At 28.6% G+C, this 23,126-nt stretch overlaps 4 protein-coding genes across 16 annotated transcripts in view; 1 reads left to right on the forward strand and 3 right to left on the reverse strand.

Moving 5' to 3' along the window:
* Positions 1-3,523: 3,523 nt before the first annotated feature.
* On the reverse strand, positions 3,524-6,812 carry LOC109600035 (dynein regulatory complex protein 11). The gene is made up of 6 exons (XM_049963963.1): positions 5,655-6,812; positions 4,981-5,303; positions 4,765-4,928; positions 4,245-4,714; positions 3,968-4,192; positions 3,524-3,911 (listed from the first exon to the last, which is right to left on the reverse strand). The coding sequence occupies exons 1-6, from the start codon at positions 6,643-6,645 to the stop codon at positions 3,658-3,660; spliced, it is 2,427 nt and encodes an 808-aa protein (XP_049819920.1). The 5' UTR covers positions 6,646-6,812; the 3' UTR covers positions 3,524-3,657.
* A 1,251-nt stretch (positions 6,813-8,063) lies between these two features.
* On the forward strand, positions 8,064-10,899 carry LOC109600034 (uncharacterized). 5 transcript variants are annotated; one of them, XR_007547393.1, is made up of 4 exons: positions 8,519-8,721; positions 10,260-10,400; positions 10,459-10,705; positions 10,761-10,899. XR_007547393.1 is itself a non-coding variant. In XM_020016095.2 (3 exons), the coding sequence occupies exons 2-3, from the start codon at positions 10,297-10,299 to the stop codon at positions 10,637-10,639; spliced, it is 285 nt and encodes a 94-aa protein (XP_019871654.1). In that variant the 5' UTR covers positions 8,064-8,208; positions 10,260-10,296; the 3' UTR covers positions 10,640-10,899. The 5 variants fall into 5 exon arrangements, 4 of the variants coding, with proteins under 4 accessions (XP_019871654.1, XP_049819918.1, XP_019871653.1 ...); XM_020016095.2 differs by lacking the exon at positions 8,519-8,721 and adding an exon at positions 8,064-8,208 and having other exon boundaries at positions 10,459-10,899; XM_049963961.1 differs by lacking the exon at positions 8,519-8,721 and adding an exon at positions 8,145-8,293 and having other exon boundaries at positions 10,459-10,899.
* A 1,979-nt stretch (positions 10,900-12,878) lies between these two features.
* LOC109600029 (pyrroline-5-carboxylate reductase 1, mitochondrial) lies at positions 12,879-14,578 on the reverse strand. The gene is made up of 6 exons (XM_020016087.2): positions 14,365-14,578; positions 13,985-14,055; positions 13,740-13,922; positions 13,355-13,567; positions 13,099-13,303; positions 12,879-13,043 (listed from the first exon to the last, which is right to left on the reverse strand). The coding sequence occupies exons 1-6, from the start codon at positions 14,444-14,446 to the stop codon at positions 12,958-12,960; spliced, it is 840 nt and encodes a 279-aa protein (XP_019871646.1). The 5' UTR covers positions 14,447-14,578; the 3' UTR covers positions 12,879-12,957.
* A 2,449-nt stretch (positions 14,579-17,027) lies between these two features.
* The window catches only part of LOC109600039 (transmembrane and coiled-coil domains protein 2), a 30,017-nt gene continuing 23,918 nt past the window's right edge, over positions 17,028-23,126 (reverse strand). For 6 of the 9 annotated variants that reach the window (XM_020016101.2, XM_049962853.1, XM_020016098.2 and 3 more), the window contains 8 exons: positions 22,652-22,880; positions 22,443-22,570; positions 21,871-21,918; positions 20,308-20,509; positions 19,539-19,716; positions 19,304-19,480; positions 19,066-19,247; positions 17,028-18,192 (listed from right to left, as the gene is read on the reverse strand). In XM_020016101.2, the coding sequence (XP_019871660.1) occupies positions 18,063-18,192; positions 19,066-19,247; positions 19,304-19,480; positions 19,539-19,716; positions 20,308-20,509; positions 21,871-21,918; positions 22,443-22,570; positions 22,652-22,880 (1,274 nt within the window). In that variant the 3' untranslated portion in view covers positions 17,028-18,062. Of the gene's footprint in view, positions 18,193-18,786; positions 18,893-19,065; positions 19,248-19,303; positions 19,481-19,538; positions 19,717-20,307; positions 20,522-21,870; positions 21,919-22,442; positions 22,571-22,651; positions 22,881-23,126 lie in introns of all 9 variants that reach the window. The other 3 variants (XM_020016099.2, XM_020016103.2, XM_020016102.2) reach the window with 3 other exon arrangements.

A 23,126-nucleotide genomic window follows, 5' to 3' on the forward strand; every position in this document is an offset into this window, starting at 1 on the left:
ATGACCGTGTAACAACAAAATAATTACCATAAAGAGTTCCTGCATAAAATAGCAAATGAATATGTGACTAACTAAATTTTAAACGGCCCCTCTTAAAATATGCAATTTATTACATAATGTAATAATATTAATTCCACATTATGTTTTTAAAATTGTTCCATAAAAACGACAATAAATTTTAACAGTCATTATCGCATCCAAAATACATCAATCACGTTTATGTGAGTAGTTATACTGTTTTATGTTTGAACTCAATTTACACTAAAGTACAACAGGAAGTTGCACGTTAATATTATATGTTTAGTAAGTTTATAACTATTGTAGTAAAATTGTTATTATAATAAAATTATGTTCAAAGGTATCCTGTGGTAGAGATTATGAGTTTAGAGCTGAAGTTTACTGTTACACTACCTTTTATCTGAATTTCAATGTCACTTTGAAATACGATGAGTTTTAATCGTTTGTTAAGGTCAGTTCCTCGTTAATTGTTGTTCATTTATATAGTTCAGTACAGAATTTAATAACTGCTGTTCAATTTAAACACAAATATATATTATTAACCATTTATTAATTAAATTGTTTATAATCGTAGCTTCACCAATTTTTGGCTTTAAAAAATAATTTATTTACAAAATATTCTTCGGTACTTTAAAAAATATATTTTGATTGCATATTTAAAAAATAGTATTTTACACTACAAGGGAAGAAAGTTTGAGATTCCTGCCCTGGCAGGGCTCTCAAACTTTCTTCCCGTGTAGTGTATACTATTTTTCTTACTACCTCGGCTACGCATCGGGCAATATGGCGCGCAGGGCAGGAATCTCAAACTTTTTTCCCGTGTAGTGTATACTATTTTTTATGAAATCTTGAAAATTTGATAATGTTTATTAAATTGAGGTTTCACGTTTTATATCATAAAAAATTAAAAAATCAATATTTTTTGTTCTATTTTAGATGCCATCAAAAATTTGGTTTAGTCGATTAAAAAAAAATGGAAATATCTTAGAGAAAAATTAATTGTAAATTTAAAAATACTGATTTTTTAGGTTTTTCCTTGAAATATTTATGAACACATTTATTAATTCAAACTTTTTGATTTTTTCCAAACTTATAAATACTTTATATAATAATAAAAAACTTAAAATAAACAAGAGTATAAAATTTCAAATCAAAAATCAAATATTAACTTCTATTTTTTTTTTGTTGAACAGCTTTTTTAATGAACGATATTTTTTAAATAAACAATATCATTCAATATTATTATTTTTAACAACAATAAACAAAAACATAACCTAACCCATATTTTTTCAATTTTTTATTTAATTTAATAAAAATTTCATTATTACTTTTTGAAACAATTTGGTTTTTATTTATCTATTTATTTATTTATTTATTTATTTATTTTTGAAAAATATTTTATTTTTGATGAACTTTCTGAAAACAAATAGAAATTTATTTTCTATTATTTTATTTTAATTTACTAAAACTCTTCAATATTGCCTTTAAAATATACTTAACATACAAAGTCTCGAATTATAATAATTTATTGTTACGTAATGTCACATTTTTAAATTAAGTTATTAATAAACAATTTATTGCTGAAATGGAAAGTTAATTGAATATGTTAATTTTCTACTTCAAGATAATTGAAACAATTTAAAGCACAGTTTTAATCCGCCATTCTATAAATGTAGGTCATATTTGTGTTTTTTATGATTGTTGGACTTGATTAAAGAAAAAAGTTAACAAACATCCACAAATTAAACTAATAATTATATATTTTAATGATATTTAGTCTTATAATGATAATGTCATACTTAAAATAATATATACATATATTATAGATTTATTTTTGCTACTACTGATTATGAAACCTGTTTTTTATAAAGAACTTTCCACAATACTTAAAATAATTAAATATTCTCAAAATGTGATTTATTAAAATTTTTACAACAAAATACCATATTTGTCACTGAGGATGTTCTCTAGATTTATTTGCATAATTATATAATATAAAATATTATTGGCATGTGAATACCAAGTAATAATTGCGATGTCTAAAAAATGTTACATCAAATTTATTAATTTCCTGTAATTATCTAAAACAATCAACATTTTATTTAAATTTCAATCAATTATAACTAGAATATTCAGTACTATTAAATAACATAGATTCACAATTTTAATATTATAAAATAAAATAAAATGTTATATAATCAGATTTAAATTATTTTGTAACCATTTTCAATTAAATTATAATATAACAACATAAACAAATAAATTTAAATATGCTAATACTGGAATTATTTTGTACCATCAGAAGTTAAAATATTATAATCAAATAATAATTATCAGTTTTAAATTGTTAAAAAATATTTCACAAATGTATGCGAAAAATAATCAATTATTCGCGTTAAAACCTTCAAACTTATCATATTTATTAATAATATATTAAAACATTGGTAACATTCCGTAAAGATGAGATTTGTTTGCACTTTTTATTTTTGTTTTAAGGCCACATGATAAAACGTGCGGTTCTTCCGAAACAACACGAAATATTGTTTACACATTTAAATTTCGCGATAAATATTCACCTTGCAAATTCAGCGGGGATTAACTTTAATTTCAGTGGTTTAAATAACTGAGTTGACTTATTAAGATACTACGCAGTTGAATTTTCAACCATTGTAAGTAACGTCATTATATTATATTTGTTATATAATATTTTTATAAATTTTTAAATCAATAAAATAAAGTAAGTAAAAAATGGAGGATATAGTAAAATGAGATATGTTTATATACAATTCTTTGTTCTATCTAGAGACATCCCAAAAACAATAATTTATTCCCCATTAATTATAAACTGATATTAGAAAAATATAATTATTACCTCTCGTTCAAAGTTGTGAACTTCAATTCCGAAAGTTTCAATACTTAATTAACAACTTTCATAAGATCATTAATAATACTGTGACAAAAATAACGATAATTCAAAATATTGTTTCTCCAATAATTCAGTCTCCCCTTCAAGTATATTTTCCTCTCCTAATTATTGATACTTCAGCACCAAATATATTTCTAAAGCTTCTTTATTTTTTTGTAAACAGAAATATTTCTACACAATGCATTCATCAATTCTCAAAGGCTTAAGAAGTGTACCCCCAATTGAAGGGTTCTCTTAACTATAGTCACAAAGTTTATTGTATTAAGATTCAGTAATATTCCATAAGATGAGTTATATTTACACTTTTTGTTTTGTTTTAGGAATAGAATGTACCTTTCTTCCTATACCTATGTATAATTTTAAACAACGCAAAATTTTGTTTACTCACTTAAATTTTGCGATAAATTTTCACCTTGCAAATTCAGCGAGGATTAACTTTAATTTCAGTGTCCTAATTAATTAATCTTACTAAGTCGTACGTAATTTGCGTATTATGTCTACATAATACTAATTAATTTTTAAAATATCGGAAAATTAACATTTTTAAACAAAGATGAAATTTTAAAAAATAAGAATGACTGAAAAATAAAATATATATATTTTACGCATGCAAGAAATAAAATGCTTCATAATGGTAAAAACACATAATTGACAACATTTAGCATACCATTATTATACTCTTACTACTATACTATTGAAAATATATTCCATTATTATTTCTTTTTCGCATTTGCTTGCTTCGCCAATAATTCAGCCTCCTCTTCAAGCAGCTGTTCTACAGTTCTGTTTCTTCTTTTAACTATTGGTACTTTGGCCCACCACATTTCTGAAGCCTCTTCCTCCTCTTTATAAACGGGAATTCTTTTGCACAAAGCATTTACCAATTCCAAAGGACTTAAAGGATGTATCCTAAGTTGGAGAGTTCTCTTTACTGTCATAACTTCATTCATTGTAGTTATTATTGAGCCTACAAATTGTTACTTTACTGATAACTACTCGGGACAAAAGAAACAAAAGTGTTACCTGCTGTATAACCATCAGATATTTTAGTCATAACACTTGTATCAAATTGCCAGCCGACCGCAGGATATTGATTCAACAGATGCTTCCACAAGCTGAATCTTGATGAATAATTAGGTCTGGGTATTCGTAACATCTTTTGATAAACTTGCTGAAGAAGTTTCTGATCGCATTCCCATGGACAGTTAGTTGTTCCAATCAGAATGACCCTGTCTTCTGGGCTAAAATCTACAATTTTCGTATGTAAGATTTACTAACATGTAATTGGAATTGCCATTACTTTTGACAATTTTTGGTAAATCCTTCTTGAGCCTTTTCGGGTCAGTTTTGTCAGTTTTTGAAATTTTTTTTACAAATGGTCGTTCTGCGCAATCCATGTAAATAACAGAGGGTTGTAATAACCTAGCAACTTTGACAACCAAATGGATAAGCATTATCAGTCCCGACTTTCCTGGATATTTTCCAACTATATTCGCTGGAGTCAAATCGAAAAGCATTGCTCCAGTTTCATTACATATTGCGTGCACTAGCATCTTCTTTCCGCTTCCTTTAGCTCCGTAAAGCAAGACTGATTTTATGTGAGGTGTTGATTGATGTAGTTGTGGTGATAATAAAGGTAAAATGCAGTACTCAACCATCAGCTGGCGCATATCGCCAAGATCTATTGGTGGATCCTTCTTTTTGTTATATGGAACCGGATGGAAATATGATTTTTCTCCAACGAAATCTTTTATGGATACTTGAGGATAACTAAAAACATTAGTATTATAAAAAACGGCATTAAATTCATAAAGACTTACTTCTTAATAATACCATTTGCAACTAGTTCTTCAAAAAGTGATTCGGTCGTCCTGTCGGGTGTGAGATCTTTTTCCTTCTTCTTTTTACTTTTTTTACCACCCTTACGCGATTTTTTGCTTGATTTTTTCTTAACTTTATGTCCTCTGTCTTTTTCGAATGCTTCCTATAATTTTGTAAACATTAAATTTTCAACGAAAAAAATTACATTTTCCTACCTGCAACAGTTGCAACTCTGATCTCATCATTTCGTCAACAACTTTCCGCAATTCGTTTTCCATGTCAGCCATTTGTTCATTTTCAATTATATCATTATATGCAAACTGTCTGAGATTACCAGATTCATCTTTATTTTTCCATATTTCATCATATTCTTCTTTTCTTAAATTAAGCTCTGGAACGTATGTGGAAACTATGGCTTTACTACAAAGCTCTTCATCATCCACATTTGTCGTCTTCTCTTTGGTTTTAGTTTTATCTTTCTTCACTTTTGTGTCTCGTGATGAAATCTGCGTTGATTTACTTAATTCACTATCAGTACCTACAAATAAATTATACTTTAAATTAAACTATTTAATATCAGACAATTTAAACTGTAATATTGATGTGAGTCTCTGTGGTTAACTTGGTTGCATACTATCTTTTTCTAGTATAAGGGTATCTGGTTCTCACAACCATGACAATGAACAATATCATAGACTAACACATTAAGACCTGTCTATGATAACAATAACAAAAAGCCCATGAATAATATATTCACATTAACAAAAGCGATGTTTTCTAAGCCAAATTAATAAATAATTTATACATGTTTTTGTATAATGTATTAAAAAACTTCATGTTTATGTAATTTATTAAAATTGGAGTTGAATGCAAATAAACGTTTGGTTACCTTGTCTGCTTAATAATAATCGAGATCCTGTTCGTTCAGATCCCGTATATTCTGGAATTTTGCCAGTCTGTGTTTTATATTCATGCAACCATCCTCGTACTTGATCACTTAACGCCTCCAGCACTGCACCCCTTTGATTTTTCTCCAGGTCTTCTCTTATCTCCTTCACTTTGGTTTCGTATTCCAATTTTCTCACTTCTTGAAGTTTCCTCCTGTTCTCTTTGTTGATTAAATCATTCTCGATCTCGACATTTTTCGTTTTCGGTGGAGGTATCATGCCGATCAACAGCATTTCCTGCAGTTTCCGTCTCCTTGTTGCTCTCCTCGCCACGTATCCCCTCCATATTTTCTGGATCTTAAGCGCCGAATTTATGCCAATTCCAGCTTGCTTAGCTTCGTCGTCCTGTCCGTCAGTTCCAATGACCGGTTTACTTTTTTCTTTCATAGCTTTTATCTCTTTCATAAATTGGGCTCTTAATCTACCTTGTCGGGCACGTTCGTGTGTTTGTATAATGAGAATGGCTTCTTGTTCGGTCATCGGTTCCTTCTTCGTCTCTTTTTCCAAATAGCCAAATTTCGACAAGACGCTGTAAATTAAATTCTGTTTATAAGTTATGTCTTCCGTCATTTCTTTTTTAAAACAAGCTGGGACATCCAGTTCGGTATCCAAAGGTGTTATTTTTAAAGACTCTATTACATCACCGACATGGGTGTATTCATTTATGTCAGCTTCCACCAAATCAGCTTTCAGTTCCAAAATTCGTCCCAATGTGGCTTCCAGAAGTTTTCTGACCAAAATTCGTTTCTGCGGCTGAACCATTTGATCGACACACTCGTTTAGTCTGTTGGCCACCATTATGTACTTCACATAAAGTGTTGCCAGCAAGGATCGTTGCTCCCTTCTGTCTGCTTGTATTGGTTCTAATTGTAGTGTTGATGTTAATAACTCTTGAGTTTTTTTGAGTTCTTCGTCGCAACTTTTATTAGACATCTTAACACACCGATAAAAACTGTTGCGGACTGTTTGATCGATAATTTTGGTTAACAAAGGAGGGGCTTATATTGAATTACTAGAGGTAAAATGAAATATGGTGTAGGGTTTAATTATATTAAAAATTATAACAAAGTGCAAGTTGAGATTGTTTCAGTATAACAAGTTTTACATACATATAAACCAAAATGAAAATGTTGTGATAGAAATAAAAAAAGCCAGTGAACACTGTTCATAAGTTTGCTCCTAAACTGATCAATTTAAACTCACTCTTATTTCAAATTTATGATGAGTATCTTTTCCCAATTTGTTTCATTGGAAAAAAATAATTATAGCTGTTCAAAATTTCAATTTTATAGAGTAATATCTTAATTTGTTTTAGTTGAAAGAAAAATAGCTGAGATGCAGCAGTAAAAAATTCAATTTCCATTCAATTTGATATAATATTCTCTTCACTCATTTAGGTTTCTTCTCAAAAATATACGTGATAAAAACAATGAATAAGGAAAAAGATTTCATCAACACTGAAATAGAAAGACGATTTCAAACGTTCCGAGTCGAACATCCTCCATATTCGTTTAAACTAATATTGGTAATAAAATGGGAGCATTACAAGTCCATAAAAGTGTGGTGACATGAGTCCTAGAAAAGATCCCAAAGAGTAACTTCCAACTATGTATTGAATCGTTTTACTGATGATTCCGACGTTTTAAAAATGGTGAAGGAGTACCTCCAATAATATTAAATGAAAATTACGATTTGCTTACCCGTTTCTTTTATTTGAGATCAACAATTTTTGAATACAAAGAGACAGGCTGTATATCTGATTCACCTGGACTTATGTGAATAATTTGTGGAATATAAATGTAAAACTTAACATTTTGGAATTATTTGTTGTTGAATTACTTAAATGTGTGAAACTAACTTTAATTTGAACTTTCACCAGCTATATCTTAGTTTTTTTTTTCTTCAAATTGAAACCTATTTCATGTTATATATTCTGAACAACGTATTAAGTACAATGATAAACTAGCACTCTCGAATTATCCTAAAAATATATAAAAAGAAAGTATCTATTTGTTCACTGTAAACTAGTTTATTCAAATATTTATATTTAATGTATCACACTATTATTACCATAGGTATGGTTGGTAATTTAACATTAATAAAAAACACTTTCTTTATCGTTTTCACCTTCACCTTCACTTTAGATTTCGTTGAACTGCGGACCGTTAATCATGCAAACAGATATTTTGTTGACTGAATCAACTTGACTGAATTTTTAATGAATATGTGATTGTTTACTTCTTAGGTAAATACGTAATATTGATAATATAAATTAAGTATTAAATAATTCCTTTAGATTGAAGGCGTGTCAAAATGATTGCCTCCAAGAAATATCAAAGTCAAAGAATAAGAGCGTGCTAACACACTTAAGGAATCAATGCGCATGGTCAAGTCTTGAACTCGGACCGCATTAGTTTATAACATTTAGGTATGTTATAAAATTGCCGAGTTGATGTAGTGTGGTGCATTGGTTAATTAATTCGAAGAAATTTACAGGTAAAATACCTTGAAAAACTGTTTATTTACAATCAGTTACTCAGTAAAATATTACACTAAAATCAACTAGAACCTAATTATTTAAGTAAGTAAATAGTATTATTTGATTGTTCTCATTTCTGTTAGAATTTATTATTATGTTAGTTTTTGGTCTTATTTTTTAATTATATTTTTTTAATAAATTAATGGCGTTAGTATAAACTTAATGGGGCTATTATTGGTTAAAATTACAACCCCAATATAAATAAATATCAGCAAGATAACTAGCATAATCAGTATCATTAACCTCAATCGTAGGTTATAGAAGTTATCTCAGTAAAATTGCGCAAAGGAAATTCACAAATGAATGAAACACGCATGGTCAGCTTGATATATATTATTATTTAATATTTATTTCAAAATAATGACAGTTTTATATGACATTTGAAAGTATTATGTTGCTTTAGATTGCTTCTGCTAAAATTGGTGAATTTTGAATTCTTCTAAATAAGAACTACTGTACTCTCAAATTAGGTAAGAAAAGAATATGATTTCCAAACTGACGTAATAATTACATTTTATTATTAATATATTAAATTATATTTTTTAAAAATGACATTCGACACATTAGTTTTTTTTTAAATTAAACCGATTAATACATTCGTTGCACAGTTTCAAACAATAATATATTGTAAAAAATATATTTTTACAACTCTGTTAAATGTTTTAACATTGGAAATATGTAATAAGTTAATTTTTATTGATGTACGAGTAACGTATAAATTATACGTACAAAATTAGTTGCCTCATTTAATTATTAACTGCGTCTTGTTATAATTGTTTTATATATTTTTTGTCAAAAAATTTTTTTCTTTTTATGACGTAAATGTAATTATACTTTTATTATTATCATTTCTTACCTTGAAGCATTATGTACTTATATTTAAAACATTATTATTATTACCTGCGCATTAAATCATTACTTTAAACTTCTCTAAACGGAATACAAAGCGAAGTAATAGCTCAACCATCGTGAAGGTCAGTAGTTTAGCTAAATTAACTTTGTTAACAAAATCTAGTATTAACCCAACAACGTAACACTATATTGATGAAAAAAAAAAAAAACAAAAAAATATTATATAAAAGCTTTGCAAATATCTATAAATAAAAAGGTATATCGCATTATTTATATGACTAATAACTTATTATGATTATATGCACATGTATGGTGATTTATAGTGTTTATAAACAAGTGCTAGTTAAGTTTATCTTACGTTCTTTAAATTTAGTGAGGTCATAAATGACATTATCATTACATTGTATTAATCAAAATCATTTTAATCAATCGTGGTATTTTAATAAAATAAATATACTTGTAATACTTTTACCATGATAAAATAATTAATAAATTTATAAAAAAAATTCTGACATTTTTAAATTTGAATATGTCATTGTTCTAAAGTTCATTACGTTATTTTGAATAAATATAAAATATAGGTCGTTTAATTACAATGTACTATTCGAGCATTGTAATCAATGATTGTTTATAGTTTCCAATACATATACATATTAGTGATTAACATTTTTTTGTCATTAATGCAAACTAATTAACATAGATTTGGTTTAAGGAATTTAAAAAATTATAATTAGCTTTTTACATTCACCACCAGATACATTATTATTATAACTATAGGTAAACAATGTAAACATTGTAATTACCTTAATTAAATGCAAAAAAATCATTAAAAAATTATCTTTCAATTTGTTTTAATCTTAATTGATATTTGATAACCGACGATACGAGTTCAAAGTAATAGATTCCACCGAAATCGTTTTTAAGTATGACCAGCTGCATTCAATGATAAGGTTTATCAAAACCGTACATATGTTTATATAAAACAATCAAAATATAAATTACCTACTTGTGTAAATTCAATTATTCACTGCATACAAGTAAGTTTTAACAATATTCAATGGGGCTACTAAACTCTTTTGTAAATTTACATTTTCATTGCTAAAATTGTATGTCCACCGTTGTTTCATAACTGATGCATAATTAAATTTAATTTCAGTTTCAAGTAATTAAAAACGACCCAAGGTTAATTTGCGATGGAAGTTATGGATAAAATCGTCGTTCCTGAACCACAATGGATCCTGGATAAGACCGGAAGTGGCCCGGCATATTGGAGAAGAGACGACGAAACTAAACAAAGGTAACGTTTCAACATTAAATTAACTGATACTGGTAATTGCATAAATGTACATTTTTAGAGTCAAGTTTCGCGATGATGTCGAGGTGAAGGAATTCTGCAGGCCCGACCATGAACTAGAAGAGGCTGACTGGGTCAACAACTTGCAGGGCAACAATACTTTTACTGTTGGAGTCACCTGCGTGTTTTGTATTGCTGTTACAGTAATACTGCCTTGGTACATACTCATTGGAGGCAACTGAGTTAATTCGTTTTCTTTTTGGAAATCGGCTCAAAATTTTCAGTATTGTTCACGAATCGCCGCCTTAGTGGGTGACGTGAGATCATGTTGTAATTAATATATTAGGTATTTATTAATTGTAGCAATTAAAGTTGAAAAATGTGGCAACGCGTTGCAACGCATGGAATATACCTATTTACGGAGTTTCTACATATATTATTGTGAGAAGACAGGTCATGAAAGATGTGTTACTGTAATTGAAATAAATTGTTAGTCAAATAATTTATTTTTCATTTCTAGTAATAGGGAAACCGAGAACAAAATACTAAGGTATTTCGAGATTATTATTTTGGTTCAAAGTTCAATTGTTTAAAGTTTAAACTGATAGTTTTAACAAACATTTTTGTAACTGCGTATTAATGAAACTTCCTTTGTTTCTTCGTACACTGCATATCAACAATAATATTTATATGCTTTAAATACATGTATTGCAGAATTATTATAAGTAATTACGACACAAATTGGAAGTGAGATAAAGATGTGTGGAATGTAATTGTTGTTCCCAACTGCAATAGTTAGTACTACATTGAATCATTCTGTAATGATTTATAAGAAATTAGAAAATAAAAGACATTGATTTTTGTTTATTTTAAAAATGATTTCAAATATTTCAATTTTTTAATATTTTAGATGTTTGATTTAGAACACTACTTAAAATACCTTAAATACATATATGTTAGTAGAGCCATAACTACAGCAACTTAAAATAATTCATGTTCAAGTTAGAGATATTGAACTTTAAAGAATTAAAATGGATCCAACTTAATTGCATTTGCTTGTACAGTAGGTAGTGATAATTTTATTAATTTTTATGAAATATGGCACAAAAAAATAAAGAAAAAAAAACTTTATACATCTTTAAAGAGGACAATACTATGTGCATTTGGTTTATAATTGATATAGTGTTTGCACGGATAAATGTCGAAATTTGCTCTGAAACTTAGGCCTAGAAATAAATTAATTCCAGATCATAAGGATAGAGCAATTGAAATGTTAGAATATGGGATCAGTCAGATCGAAATCGCAGCTATCAATGTTGGATATAGTATTATTTTTCTTTTGTGTATTCGATTTTATCAAACTGTTCTACTTAAAAAATATCAAGAAATTATAGACCAAGAAAAATAAACCACAAATGAAAGACAATAATTTCAATTGAGATCCATTACGGATTCTGCAACATGCTCCTCACAATTGGCTGGCCAGTTAGAAAATTTATGTTTTAGGTTTGGAATAGGTTCCTGTTATTGTACGGGGGACCTTGGCAAATGCAGGTTATCGTTCAAAAAGACCATTCTTACATTTGATCCACGACTATAAACAACACGATTGGGATGAGTAAGGTCTCATGTAAATTGGATGGAGGAATGGAAATCTACAGTTTTCACAGATGAAAATAGAATTGGGCTGTACAATGAGGATCGTCGAGTTTGTGTCTGGCTCAGACGAGGTGCAAGATGCTTGGTAAATATATATTTTTAGTCAATAAAAATTATTTTCAAAAGTTTGTGTTTAGTTCAATCCAGAAGAATATACGTAACATTTTATAGAATAAAAACATAAACAAAAAATAAACAGTAAATTAATAATTAATTCAAGAGTTTATAAATAGTTATGGCTACAATAATGTAACATTTTAAAAAGTTAATTTAAAAATGACTGATACTGTTGTATTAAAATCATTTAATTCCCATAAAAAATTCATTATGAAATTTAAGTCATTTAAATAGTAAAATTTTCCGTAGATTTCAATAAAATTTATCTTCTTTTAAAATCAAAAGTGAAGTTTTTTTTAATTGTGGAAGACAAATAGACATTTTAAAGTATTATTAGACACATAACTGTATATATTTTGTGACCATGAGAGAATGAATATCAATATAATATGGTCTAAATAATCTTTCGTTACATTTTGCACAGAAAATGGCCAAAAAAATATTTGGTTTGTTTGATTGTACAGAGTAAACTTTTACAGACCAATGTCATTCATCTGATAGCACATACAATTATTTATTGTAACCTTACTGAAGAATTTAAAAAAATATGTATATGGAATTTTTTTCTAAGTATTTTAATAACAACTATTTTCACTATCTTCCACTTATTGACTATGTACTTACATAATAGATAAAAATGTTCCAATAATACTTAAGGTAAATAACAATCAATATTTGAAATAAAATTTGTATAGAAGATAAACATTTTTAAGAAAAAAAAAATAAAATTTATTTTTGAATATCGTACAATTGCTAAATCTAATCAGTCAGATTGAGAAAGTGATCACTGTTTCGTCACATCAATACTGGAAACTTCCCGACATCTTTCAGTGGCTGCCTGAATAGCTCCAATAACAGCCGCCCTAAAACCTATTGGACAAACAAATTTAGCACCCCAAGATAAAATTGTCTGTACACAACTCACCTTTTTGCTCTAGAACATGTAATCCGGCAGCAGTGGAACCGGCAGGCGAAGTGACATCGTCCTTAAGTTGTCCAGGATGTACTTTAGTATCCCTGACCATTTGGCCAGCACCCAAGACTGTCTGTGATGCAAGTCTATAAGCTAAATCTCTTGGCAAACCCATTTTAACACCACCGTCAGCCAAAGCTTCTATAAGAACGAATATCTACAAATTAAATGTGTAATACTAAGCTTTTAACGTTTATGATTTAAGTACATAAGCAGGTCCAGATCCACTCAAAGCAGTAATGGGATCCAAGAAATATTCGGGCACCTGTTCGCATGTACCAATAGATTTCAGTAGTTTTTTTGCAAGTACAGCATCGTTTTCCGTAGCATTAACCCCCGTTACGAAAACGGACGCAGCATTTCTAACTAAAGCTGGTGTATTGGGCATCACTCTAATTACTCTGGACTCACATGGGAGGAACTACAAAACGTCACGTGTTCAAAAACTTCAATTTTTCAACATTGGAAATAATAACTATTAAGCAAGATAAGTTATTTTAATTTAATCAATGTAAAGGTTAAGGTCTTTGTGACTTTTGTGTAAATACCTACAAACTAGAACAAATATGGGCATTTAATTAACTTCAAGTTACCGTTTCTAATTGTTTGGTTGTAACTCCCATCGCTATTGACATAAATAATTTATCTGCTTTAATTCCAGCTTTCTTTATATCTCCCAGAGCTACAGGTACTATAGAAGGTTTTACAGAAATTATCACAACTTCAGACTTTTCAACAACTGGCACATTTTCAAATATTGATTCGGCCCCTAATTCCTGAAAAGTTTAATGATAATAGACGCAATTTATAATAGAAATTGATTTGTTAAATTACATACTTTGAAGGCTGCTGCTGATGCCAAATCAGATGGATGACAACTTGAAATCATTGAGTCACCTTTTGTTAAACCTAACGAAATAAATATATCAATGAGTTTAGGTAATGAATTAAATATATGGGTAATAGATTTTTGTAAAAAAGGTTTTAAAAAAATATGTATGTATCTAATTGTCCACTATATATAAATAATTTATACTTCTAAAATGAGAAAACAATAGTATAATACGGTATATCAAATAATATTACATAATGTAGGTGTTATTTATATTGCTACTATGTTTATACATAATATATGCACGTAGTTTACATAATTTATTATCCAATATTTCACCACAATTAAAATATTTCCCAATAATTAAAGTTTGATTGGGTACCAACCTGCTGATATGAATCCTTTTGCCATGGCTTGGGCCATCTTTCCGCCCCCAATAAAGCCAATTTTCAATAATTTACTCGACATATTTCCACACTCCACTCAACAACTCGCTTAATACTATATAATTTTGGTCTTTGAGATTGAACATCAATATTGTTATCAAATAATAAATATTATTGGTACACAAACAACAAATTTTATCTATTCCAGCTGATTTTTCGGCATTTATTTGTTAATAAGACAAGGTAAATAAACAACAATCAAATTCAATTTTTGTATTAATTGTGTTTTCTAAATAGCCCTGTAAAATAAAATATTTCACCCACGTAGCTTTATTAATTAATCTAAAATTATGAAGAACTTTTTTTAATAGATAGATAACCCAGTGAAATTGTTCATTTTAAAAATATTCCATCAACGATAATAATAAACATGAGTAAAATTTAAATTTCTTGAAATAAAACGACGCAAATTCCTGATATTTTGAGCAATGAATTATTATATAATATTAAGCGCAAAACTATAATGCCTAAAAGTAATGTACAATGTACAGACTTAATTTCCGCACCAGGCAAACAAATTTAGAAATATCTTATGGAATATTACAATCTCAACGTATCAGCAATGAACTTTGTTAGGTCAAAAGATCGTCTAATGCTAAAAATACATACATATGCGCAATTTATAAATGTTTGAAACGTCATGTCATCTTTGTCAATTTTAAACATTTCTATACATAAATTGTACAGAACCAAAGGTGACCTCAACTTGTATTTTATGTGTCCCGGTGTAACTGATCTTGCCCAAGTTTGGATTGGAATAATAATCACAATGTCACATTATTTATTTAGTTGTGATAATTTTTTAATTAAATAGAAAAAATAAATAAACAGTGTTAATATTTATAGATATGAATAGATCAGATATTATATTTAAATTGCAATGGAATTAAGAAGGCGGTTGTTGAATTCACCAATAATTTAGCAAAAATGCTTTTATGTTTTTTTTTGACATTATTGTATTGAATTTCGGTGTTACCGCATTTTATCAATATAACATGTGCTACTTAATGATGTAGCGTGGATGATAAGTGTGGGGACGATCGGTTGTTTTTAAAATTGCAAATAAAATGAAAAACATTTTTATACGTAAGCATAAACATATTACAGTATCATTGGAAAACACGAAGTGATATAATTTAACTTAAATTATGTTGTTTAAAATGAATATATTTGATTATTTTATTATTGTATTCTTTTTTAATTATCGAGGAGTGTGTCGTACAAACACTCTTTAAATAATTAAAATAAATTGTATTTGAAAAGAAATTATATTAATTGACATGAACCGATTGTCATACAGTTTCACTTGTTTTAGTCGCCATATTTGTATACATTTCAACATCAGTTTAAAAATGTTTTTTAAATGAAATTGAAAACATGAAAATTGTGATGAAAATTAAATGGCAACAAAAAAGAAGAAGGTTGTTTTGGATATAATTGAAAAACTTATAATCACATCTTCACAACTGGCAATAAACCATGATCCAAAAAATAACAAAACCAACGTATTATCGTCAGTACAAACTACATTTAGTTCAAGGGTTAAATAAGACGATTTCAACAGAAGTATTAATTTTTGTGAAACCGTGATAAACAAAATCGACAAGGTTGACAAATTCGTTGAAAAAATTCAGTTTTCCGATGAAGCAACATTTGTTTTAATGGTTTTAATGTCTTTGATAATCTGTACAACAGTATTATTAAATAGGAAGCATCCTTTTCGATTTTGAATTAGAATATGTAAGTGAATTTATAACAAATAATTATAAAATGCAGTTTCAGTAAAATTCTAAACAACTTACGCCTTCCCAGTCTCCCTAAAATTGGGGGTCAAAATTTATTAGTAGATAGAACTCATCCAATAATAAAATTCTAATCAAATTTATTCCATTATATTATATCTACTAGATTATTCAGTGTTGTAGAAAATATGGGAGAACAGAGGAGAATCCTCTAGAAACTATGTATCAACATGGAAAAAGTTAATTATATTAAGTTGTAGATATGTATTTTAGGATAATACATATCAAATTTAAACACGATTGGACCAAAGATTGCGGAAATATGAGAAAAAACAATTTTTGGAATTTAAATTTGAGAATTTGAAGAAAAACTTATGAAATATATTATATTTCTATTTTTTATTGTACTTTTTGAAGTGCGTCTAAAGATAGGGTATTAGCATATATTTTATTTTGTAAGCCATGTCTAGAAAGGTTTAAAACTTTTCTGTAGGAAGACGTCACGTTTATTTTTTATATTTTATATTGTTTGAGTGTGTCATCTTTAGTAGTTTAATCAGAAAAAAATCTTAAGATATCTGTTAATTTTAATGGAATAAATTTGGACAGTTAATGTATAAAATAAAAATTACTCTAGCACTAGATGATGTCAATTTCAAACTTGTTTCCTTAATTAAAAGGCATTTGTATTTTAACTATAATTATTCATGGCACATTTATTTTTGGAACAAACAAATTTTTATTATCACAGGTACAACCAAAACTAAATCTTTTTTACAATAGCTTTATTTTTATAAAATTGTGGTGTTACTCAATACAAGTCATTATTGAATAAAGTATCTCAAAAAATAATAAAACGAATACAACAGAAAAAATAAAATTTTATTGTAAATAGACAAAAATATAAAGTATATTTGGTAAAATTAAATAATTTATAAATAAACGAATCAAAATTTAAATACATTGAATAAATAATTACAATAATTATGACAACCAAGATATTTTTAAAATTACCTATATCTACATGGACGAATATTGCAAAATTTAATTTTACTTGCAATTCCAATGGAAAGTTTCATATACACATGTATTCGTTACAAATATTTCAATATCATTTGCCATACTTTACAATACCTATCACCTACTATTCTACATCTAATTTGGCAAAACAATACATCTGAATTATAACAAACACATTACTAAAATACATATTTAGGAAAAAAATTGCCCTTTAAAATAAAATACAGGATACATATTGTCAAATCACTTCTAAATATTACAACAAAGAAAAACAAAGAAATAAATATAATCACATTATATATTTGTTCCATGAATCTTTGCAAACAATTTCATCTTTGATTTATGTCCTTAAACGTAAAATTAATATTGCTATAAACGTTCTTATTTTATATCGTGTAAAAAATTATACTCCTACGATTTCCTAAACTGAATATATTTACAAATTCGGTTGAATTGCAAATAAAATAAAAATAGTGCACGTGCTATGCACTAGACCTATACGTTTTTAAAAATGGGGATATCTCTTAATCTACTTAAAAATGAACTAAAATCACAATCCATTGACATTTTCAGTCAAATTAGGTTTGCAAACTGTTTTTGATTTGTGAACCAAGTCTTAATCATACTTATTTCGCATAAAATAAATATTCAAATGTTGAAAACAAAAATCTCAATTTCTTATTGCAAAAATGTGTGTGTCACATTTTCCGTGACAGTTTATCATACAACAAATTACTTTGTTATTGTTTCTTATAAAATCTCAACGATAACGTATAACAATTCCCTAGTTATAATATATTCATTTAAGTTTGTATTCACAAATGTATCATATTTGCAAACGTAGAGAGATTATTCGCTAAAAACGTTCCATAAATGCTATTGAACCGGATCCAGAGTATCTTTTAAACGCTTCATCACGTGCGAACCTATATCTTGTACCTCGGGCCATTGTCTCAATATAAAAACAGATGCTAACACTATAGCCACAGTTGTCAGAATCCTTACTCTGCAAGAAAAAAAAACCAGAACTATTTTAATATTTTGTTACAAATACAAATAGAGCATAAGCAGAAGCAAGTTTGTTACAATACAAAATAAAACTCACAAATATTTTACAACAAAACAAAAGAACATGTACATATAATATTTTATTCAATATTTACACATAAAATTCCATTGAAGATAAAATATGCAAAATGTTTCTAAAATAGGTTTATACAAATTAATTTTATTTTAAGCTGTTTTTGAAGTAAATAAAGGTCTTCAAGTTTCAAAAATTGTTTATTTCTTACATTTTAATAGCCTTTGTTTACGATTTTCTCCATTATTAGACGTCTTCTACTTATTCCCAAGTTTTGTCCACTTATTTTAGAAATACCTTGTGTATCACTATTTCATCAGTAGTTTCAGTTTATATGTTATTTAATAATATAATATAATAATAATAATTTAATATAAAAAATAATCAAACGCCACTGACACTCAAAACATATAATTACAAGTCAGTCTAGGTTTATTAAAATGTATATACAATTACCAAATATTGTTAGAAATTTCACTATTTGTATAGTTTTAGTTAACTAATGAAAAATGTCTTTACCTATCACGTTTTCGTCCTGGAAAAAATTGCTGACCTACTGGCACTTAATGAGTATTTCTCTGTTCCATCCACTATTTCAGTTACTGTTACAGTTCTATTGCTATCCCTATTTTAAAACATAAAATGATAATAATGATGAGTGAACAAACAAAAAAGAGGATTATAAACCAAGACTGACGTGATGATATATTGTAGAAATAAAATGAATGAAACGTTCCACAATATATAACAATAAGATGCATAAGCATTTACATAGCAACAAATAACAATTGTTTTTACCTTGTCCTCAGGAAAGGCATGATTATGCCTGCACCGGTGGCTACCAAAAGTAATACTACTTGTAGCACTGTCAGTAAGATGTTAATGAGTTTTACGACAAGAGCTCTCGCATTCGAATTGTCTAGTCCCTCCAGTGTAACATATTGTTGCTGCTGCAGAGCTTGGTGTTCCATTTTTTGTATCTGAAAGTTTACGCTTACGTCAATATTTGAATCAGTACAAATAACCGTATTTTTACCTTTGTTTGGCAATGTTCCAACATTTCGTGTATATCTCGAAGTCTCTCTTCACTTTGGTATTGCACTTTCTCCTCCATATCGGCCATTGCTTGTTTCAAATTTTCAACTTCGTTTTGATGGAGCTCCGTCAAATCGTTAACTTGTTCTTCTAGCGATTCCCGTCTATATTTTTCATCCTGAATGAACATAATAGGTAATAAATAAATGTACTTATTTATATATAGATTTTTTTACCTGTAATGCTGCTGTTAATATACTAATATCATTCTCACACGTTCTCATACTCTCTAATTTGGCTCCTAAACTTTCTAATTTCTTTTTTAAATGTTCTATTTCTAGCTGCTTAATATGTAATTGACTGTAAACTGTTTTAAATTGAGCTTCTTGGTTCCCACTGTCTGTTGGTCGGTACCTTAAAAAATACCAAAAATTAACTTTATTATAAAACTCAGTAAGACCAAAACATGCATTTCACTTTCGAAAGAATGGCATTAGCATAAAACGTTGAGTTGTTACGTTCACATATCGTTGTTTGTCTGGAATTAATAACGGCAAATCTCTGGCATTACTATATTTCAGTTGGAAAATGTCCAGCATAAGTTCAATCAAATAAATTTTATGCTCTTAGCCACATTAATATAGTGTACCGCTTGGGAAAAGATTTGACAGTTTCATTTTTAAAACTGGACGACTTACATCTGTATCTTCAACTACAACTAATTTTGCTAAATTGTACAAAGCGATCTACCATCGAAACTTACTCGTCTTCCTTTAAACTGTTTGTAATTAGAAAAGAAAATAGACCTTTAGAATAAAGTATAATGAAATAAGTTGATCACAACTCGTGTGAAAGTTTTCAGTGTTCAACTTATTGAGTTTCATTGGTTTATTGAATAAAGATAAATACATAATAAACTTGTTGCCAATTTTAAATAAATGTGCAAAGCTTTAGAGTCAATAAAGTTGGTGAACGATTGCAAACCGGAATCCGACAAGGACCCACCTCTCAATACTGTCACTGCTGCACTCGCTACCCTCGTCGCTGGGAAACTTCGCCGCATGCGCCCTCGTCATGGAGCTCTGCGACGTTACAATGTGTAAGGTGGCCGGTAGCGTTGCCGATCCGTGATGGACCTTCTCGCCTTGGTCGCTGCCGCCGTTGGCGCCTCCGCCGCCGCTGCCCTCCGATCCCGTCGCACCAGGCCCTATGTACCACGCTACGGATTATAATCGGGGGGTGTTACAGTGCGGTGCAAGCGACATGCATTGTTAGTTCGGGGGTTACATTTCCATTTTGGGGGTGGTGGGAGTGACGACACACGGAATTTTGAAACTGCTCAAACATTCTAATAGTCTGTCTCGATTGTTTCCTGATTTCAAACAGATGTGTGCTGTTATCATCGCAAATTGACGTAATTGTAAAAGATAAATGATGTAAAAAACTTGTGAATTTTGAGCACCCAATGTTTTCCGTAAAATAATAAAATTTAGAAAAGTGCATGTGTTAATGATTAGGACATAGTATAGAAATCATCGGTTAGAAACAACAAATAACTCCACGAAAATATTAAACAAATCACCTTTTAAATGCACAGTCTTTACAGACTACATTTACCAAAACATTTCTTATACAGTAGTGGTCAATATAAAACAACTGTACTTAACAATCTGTTATTTAACTTAAAAATGTAACTAAGACTTTAATTTTCAATAAATTAAATTTAGTTTTTTGCGGGTCTGGTTTTATTATATATACAGGCATAAAATTCTAGTACTACAGCTTATTTTTAATATAAACTCATGTTCAAAAGTTATTAAATTATAAATCTTGTTTGAATTAAAATTACCTGACTGTATATATACGCTGTATTTATTCTATTTATTTTTATGAAATTTGACACAAATATAAAAAAAAACTTTACATTCATTTTTAAAGAAGTCAATACTAAGTGGATTTAGTTTATAATTCCATTACCAAAGGGGCATTGTCAATGATCCTTACAATTTCTCCCCAGGTCACCTGATCTATCGAGCATCCATCGGATATGCTAAAACAACGGGTTTCAAGCAATCAACACCAGCAGAGCCTGCATATACCCCAACAAGAACTGAATATGCTTGAGGCATGCTGAAGAGATCAAACAGTCATCAGTGTCAATATATTAAATTTCATGTTTATATAAATTTGATAAAAAATAAAAATTACAGATCTACATTAAAGTTTATTTACTAAATAAATTTTATTTTTTTTTATATTCTCAAGAAATAAATTTTAATTAAAAATTTCTAAAAGATAAAATAACGAAAAGTCAATGACAACGATTTTACATACTTAATTAAGGCCACTACTGTATTGGAAATTTTTACTACAATTTTATTCTTCATAAAACATGTTTAATGTTCTTTTAATATACCTTCATGATTTATATTCTATTAAAATTAAATTAAAAATTCTGTGCATTTAAAAAATATATACAATATCCTTGTTTTCATTACAATAATATTTTAGTGCTTTATTTAATATTTATAAAGAGAATGTAAACACACACAACGATATATTTCTTACTTGAGCTAATATGTAAATTACGGAAAGAAAAAGGGACCAAAACGCCGCCTATGCAAAAACATACATTTTAAAAGGGCTGATAATGTACAATTATATGCAGTCGGTATATATACAGTTGCCCTAAAGCAATTTTTGATCTAAAATATAGGCAAAACCATGCACTACAATGTAACATTAAGTTATTAAAATTTGCACGAAATACAATATAAAATATACTGAAAGTAGCCTCAGCATATTTTATAGTTTGTTATAAACAATTGTTATAATAACTTAATGTATGTAAATGAAATTTTGAAATCCTAAACACCAAACTCCATCATTACCTTCAACTTTAGTATATATACTTATATAAAAGTTTCCCAGATATTAAGGTAGGAATGAAAAGAAACATACAATTTTGTAATAAATTCTTTTGATTAGTCTAAGTCAAAGCTTAGCAGTTAAATCTGTTTAAATCTCAACTATGTATACAAATAATAAATTTCAAACCAATGTACTGTTAATTGCTGATTTGTTAATATTTGTACACTAGTGTAATCATGTTAAGTTAAATTATTTAAACGTATACTTACTTGACAACTGACTAATATTATCTGCACTGCCAAATTTATTTTTGATTAAATGCGCAAACTCCCTCGGCTTTGACATTACGGAACCGCTGAATCCGGTTATACCATCCCGGATGTTCCCTCCCACGTTTCTAAAAAGCACAAAATGTTAATTAAATAAGTAAATAAAAACATATTTTAGAATTAAAATTAGATAAAGAAAAATTAGTTACTTTAATCCTTGTCCCATATCGCGTAACACTTCCCTCGGCGGTCTATGGCTCTGGGACAGGCCGTGCGTTTCCAGTTCGTTGAACCGCTTCTGGTACGAGTCCAGCTTCTTTTGCAGCTGCGATATGACCTGTGCACTCTTTTGATTTTTCTTTTCGAACACAGCCTTTATCCTTTGGACCTGTTGCTTGTCAGCATTGGACGCAAGTTTAAGGTATTCGTTTACGTTATCTGAAACCGAAAAACCAAATGAATAATAGTTCTAGAAAGTTTAAATTGAAGGTCTTTAACACATCAGATAAATGAAAAATGTAAACATTGTTTGAAATAATTAGGTATCTCATAAACATCTGAAGGGAGGAAAACAGTACAATAATCAAATAATAAAACTGGACAAAAATTCAATGAAATCTATAGAATATCTACAATCATCTTCATCGAACTTGCCCGTTTACTATAAAATATCCTTATCTAGAC

The sequence above is a fragment of the Aethina tumida genome, chromosome 2 (assembly GCF_024364675.1).
Source record: "Aethina tumida isolate Nest 87 chromosome 2, icAetTumi1.1, whole genome shotgun sequence".
Classification (NCBI taxonomy): domain Eukaryota; kingdom Metazoa; phylum Arthropoda; class Insecta; order Coleoptera; family Nitidulidae; genus Aethina; species Aethina tumida.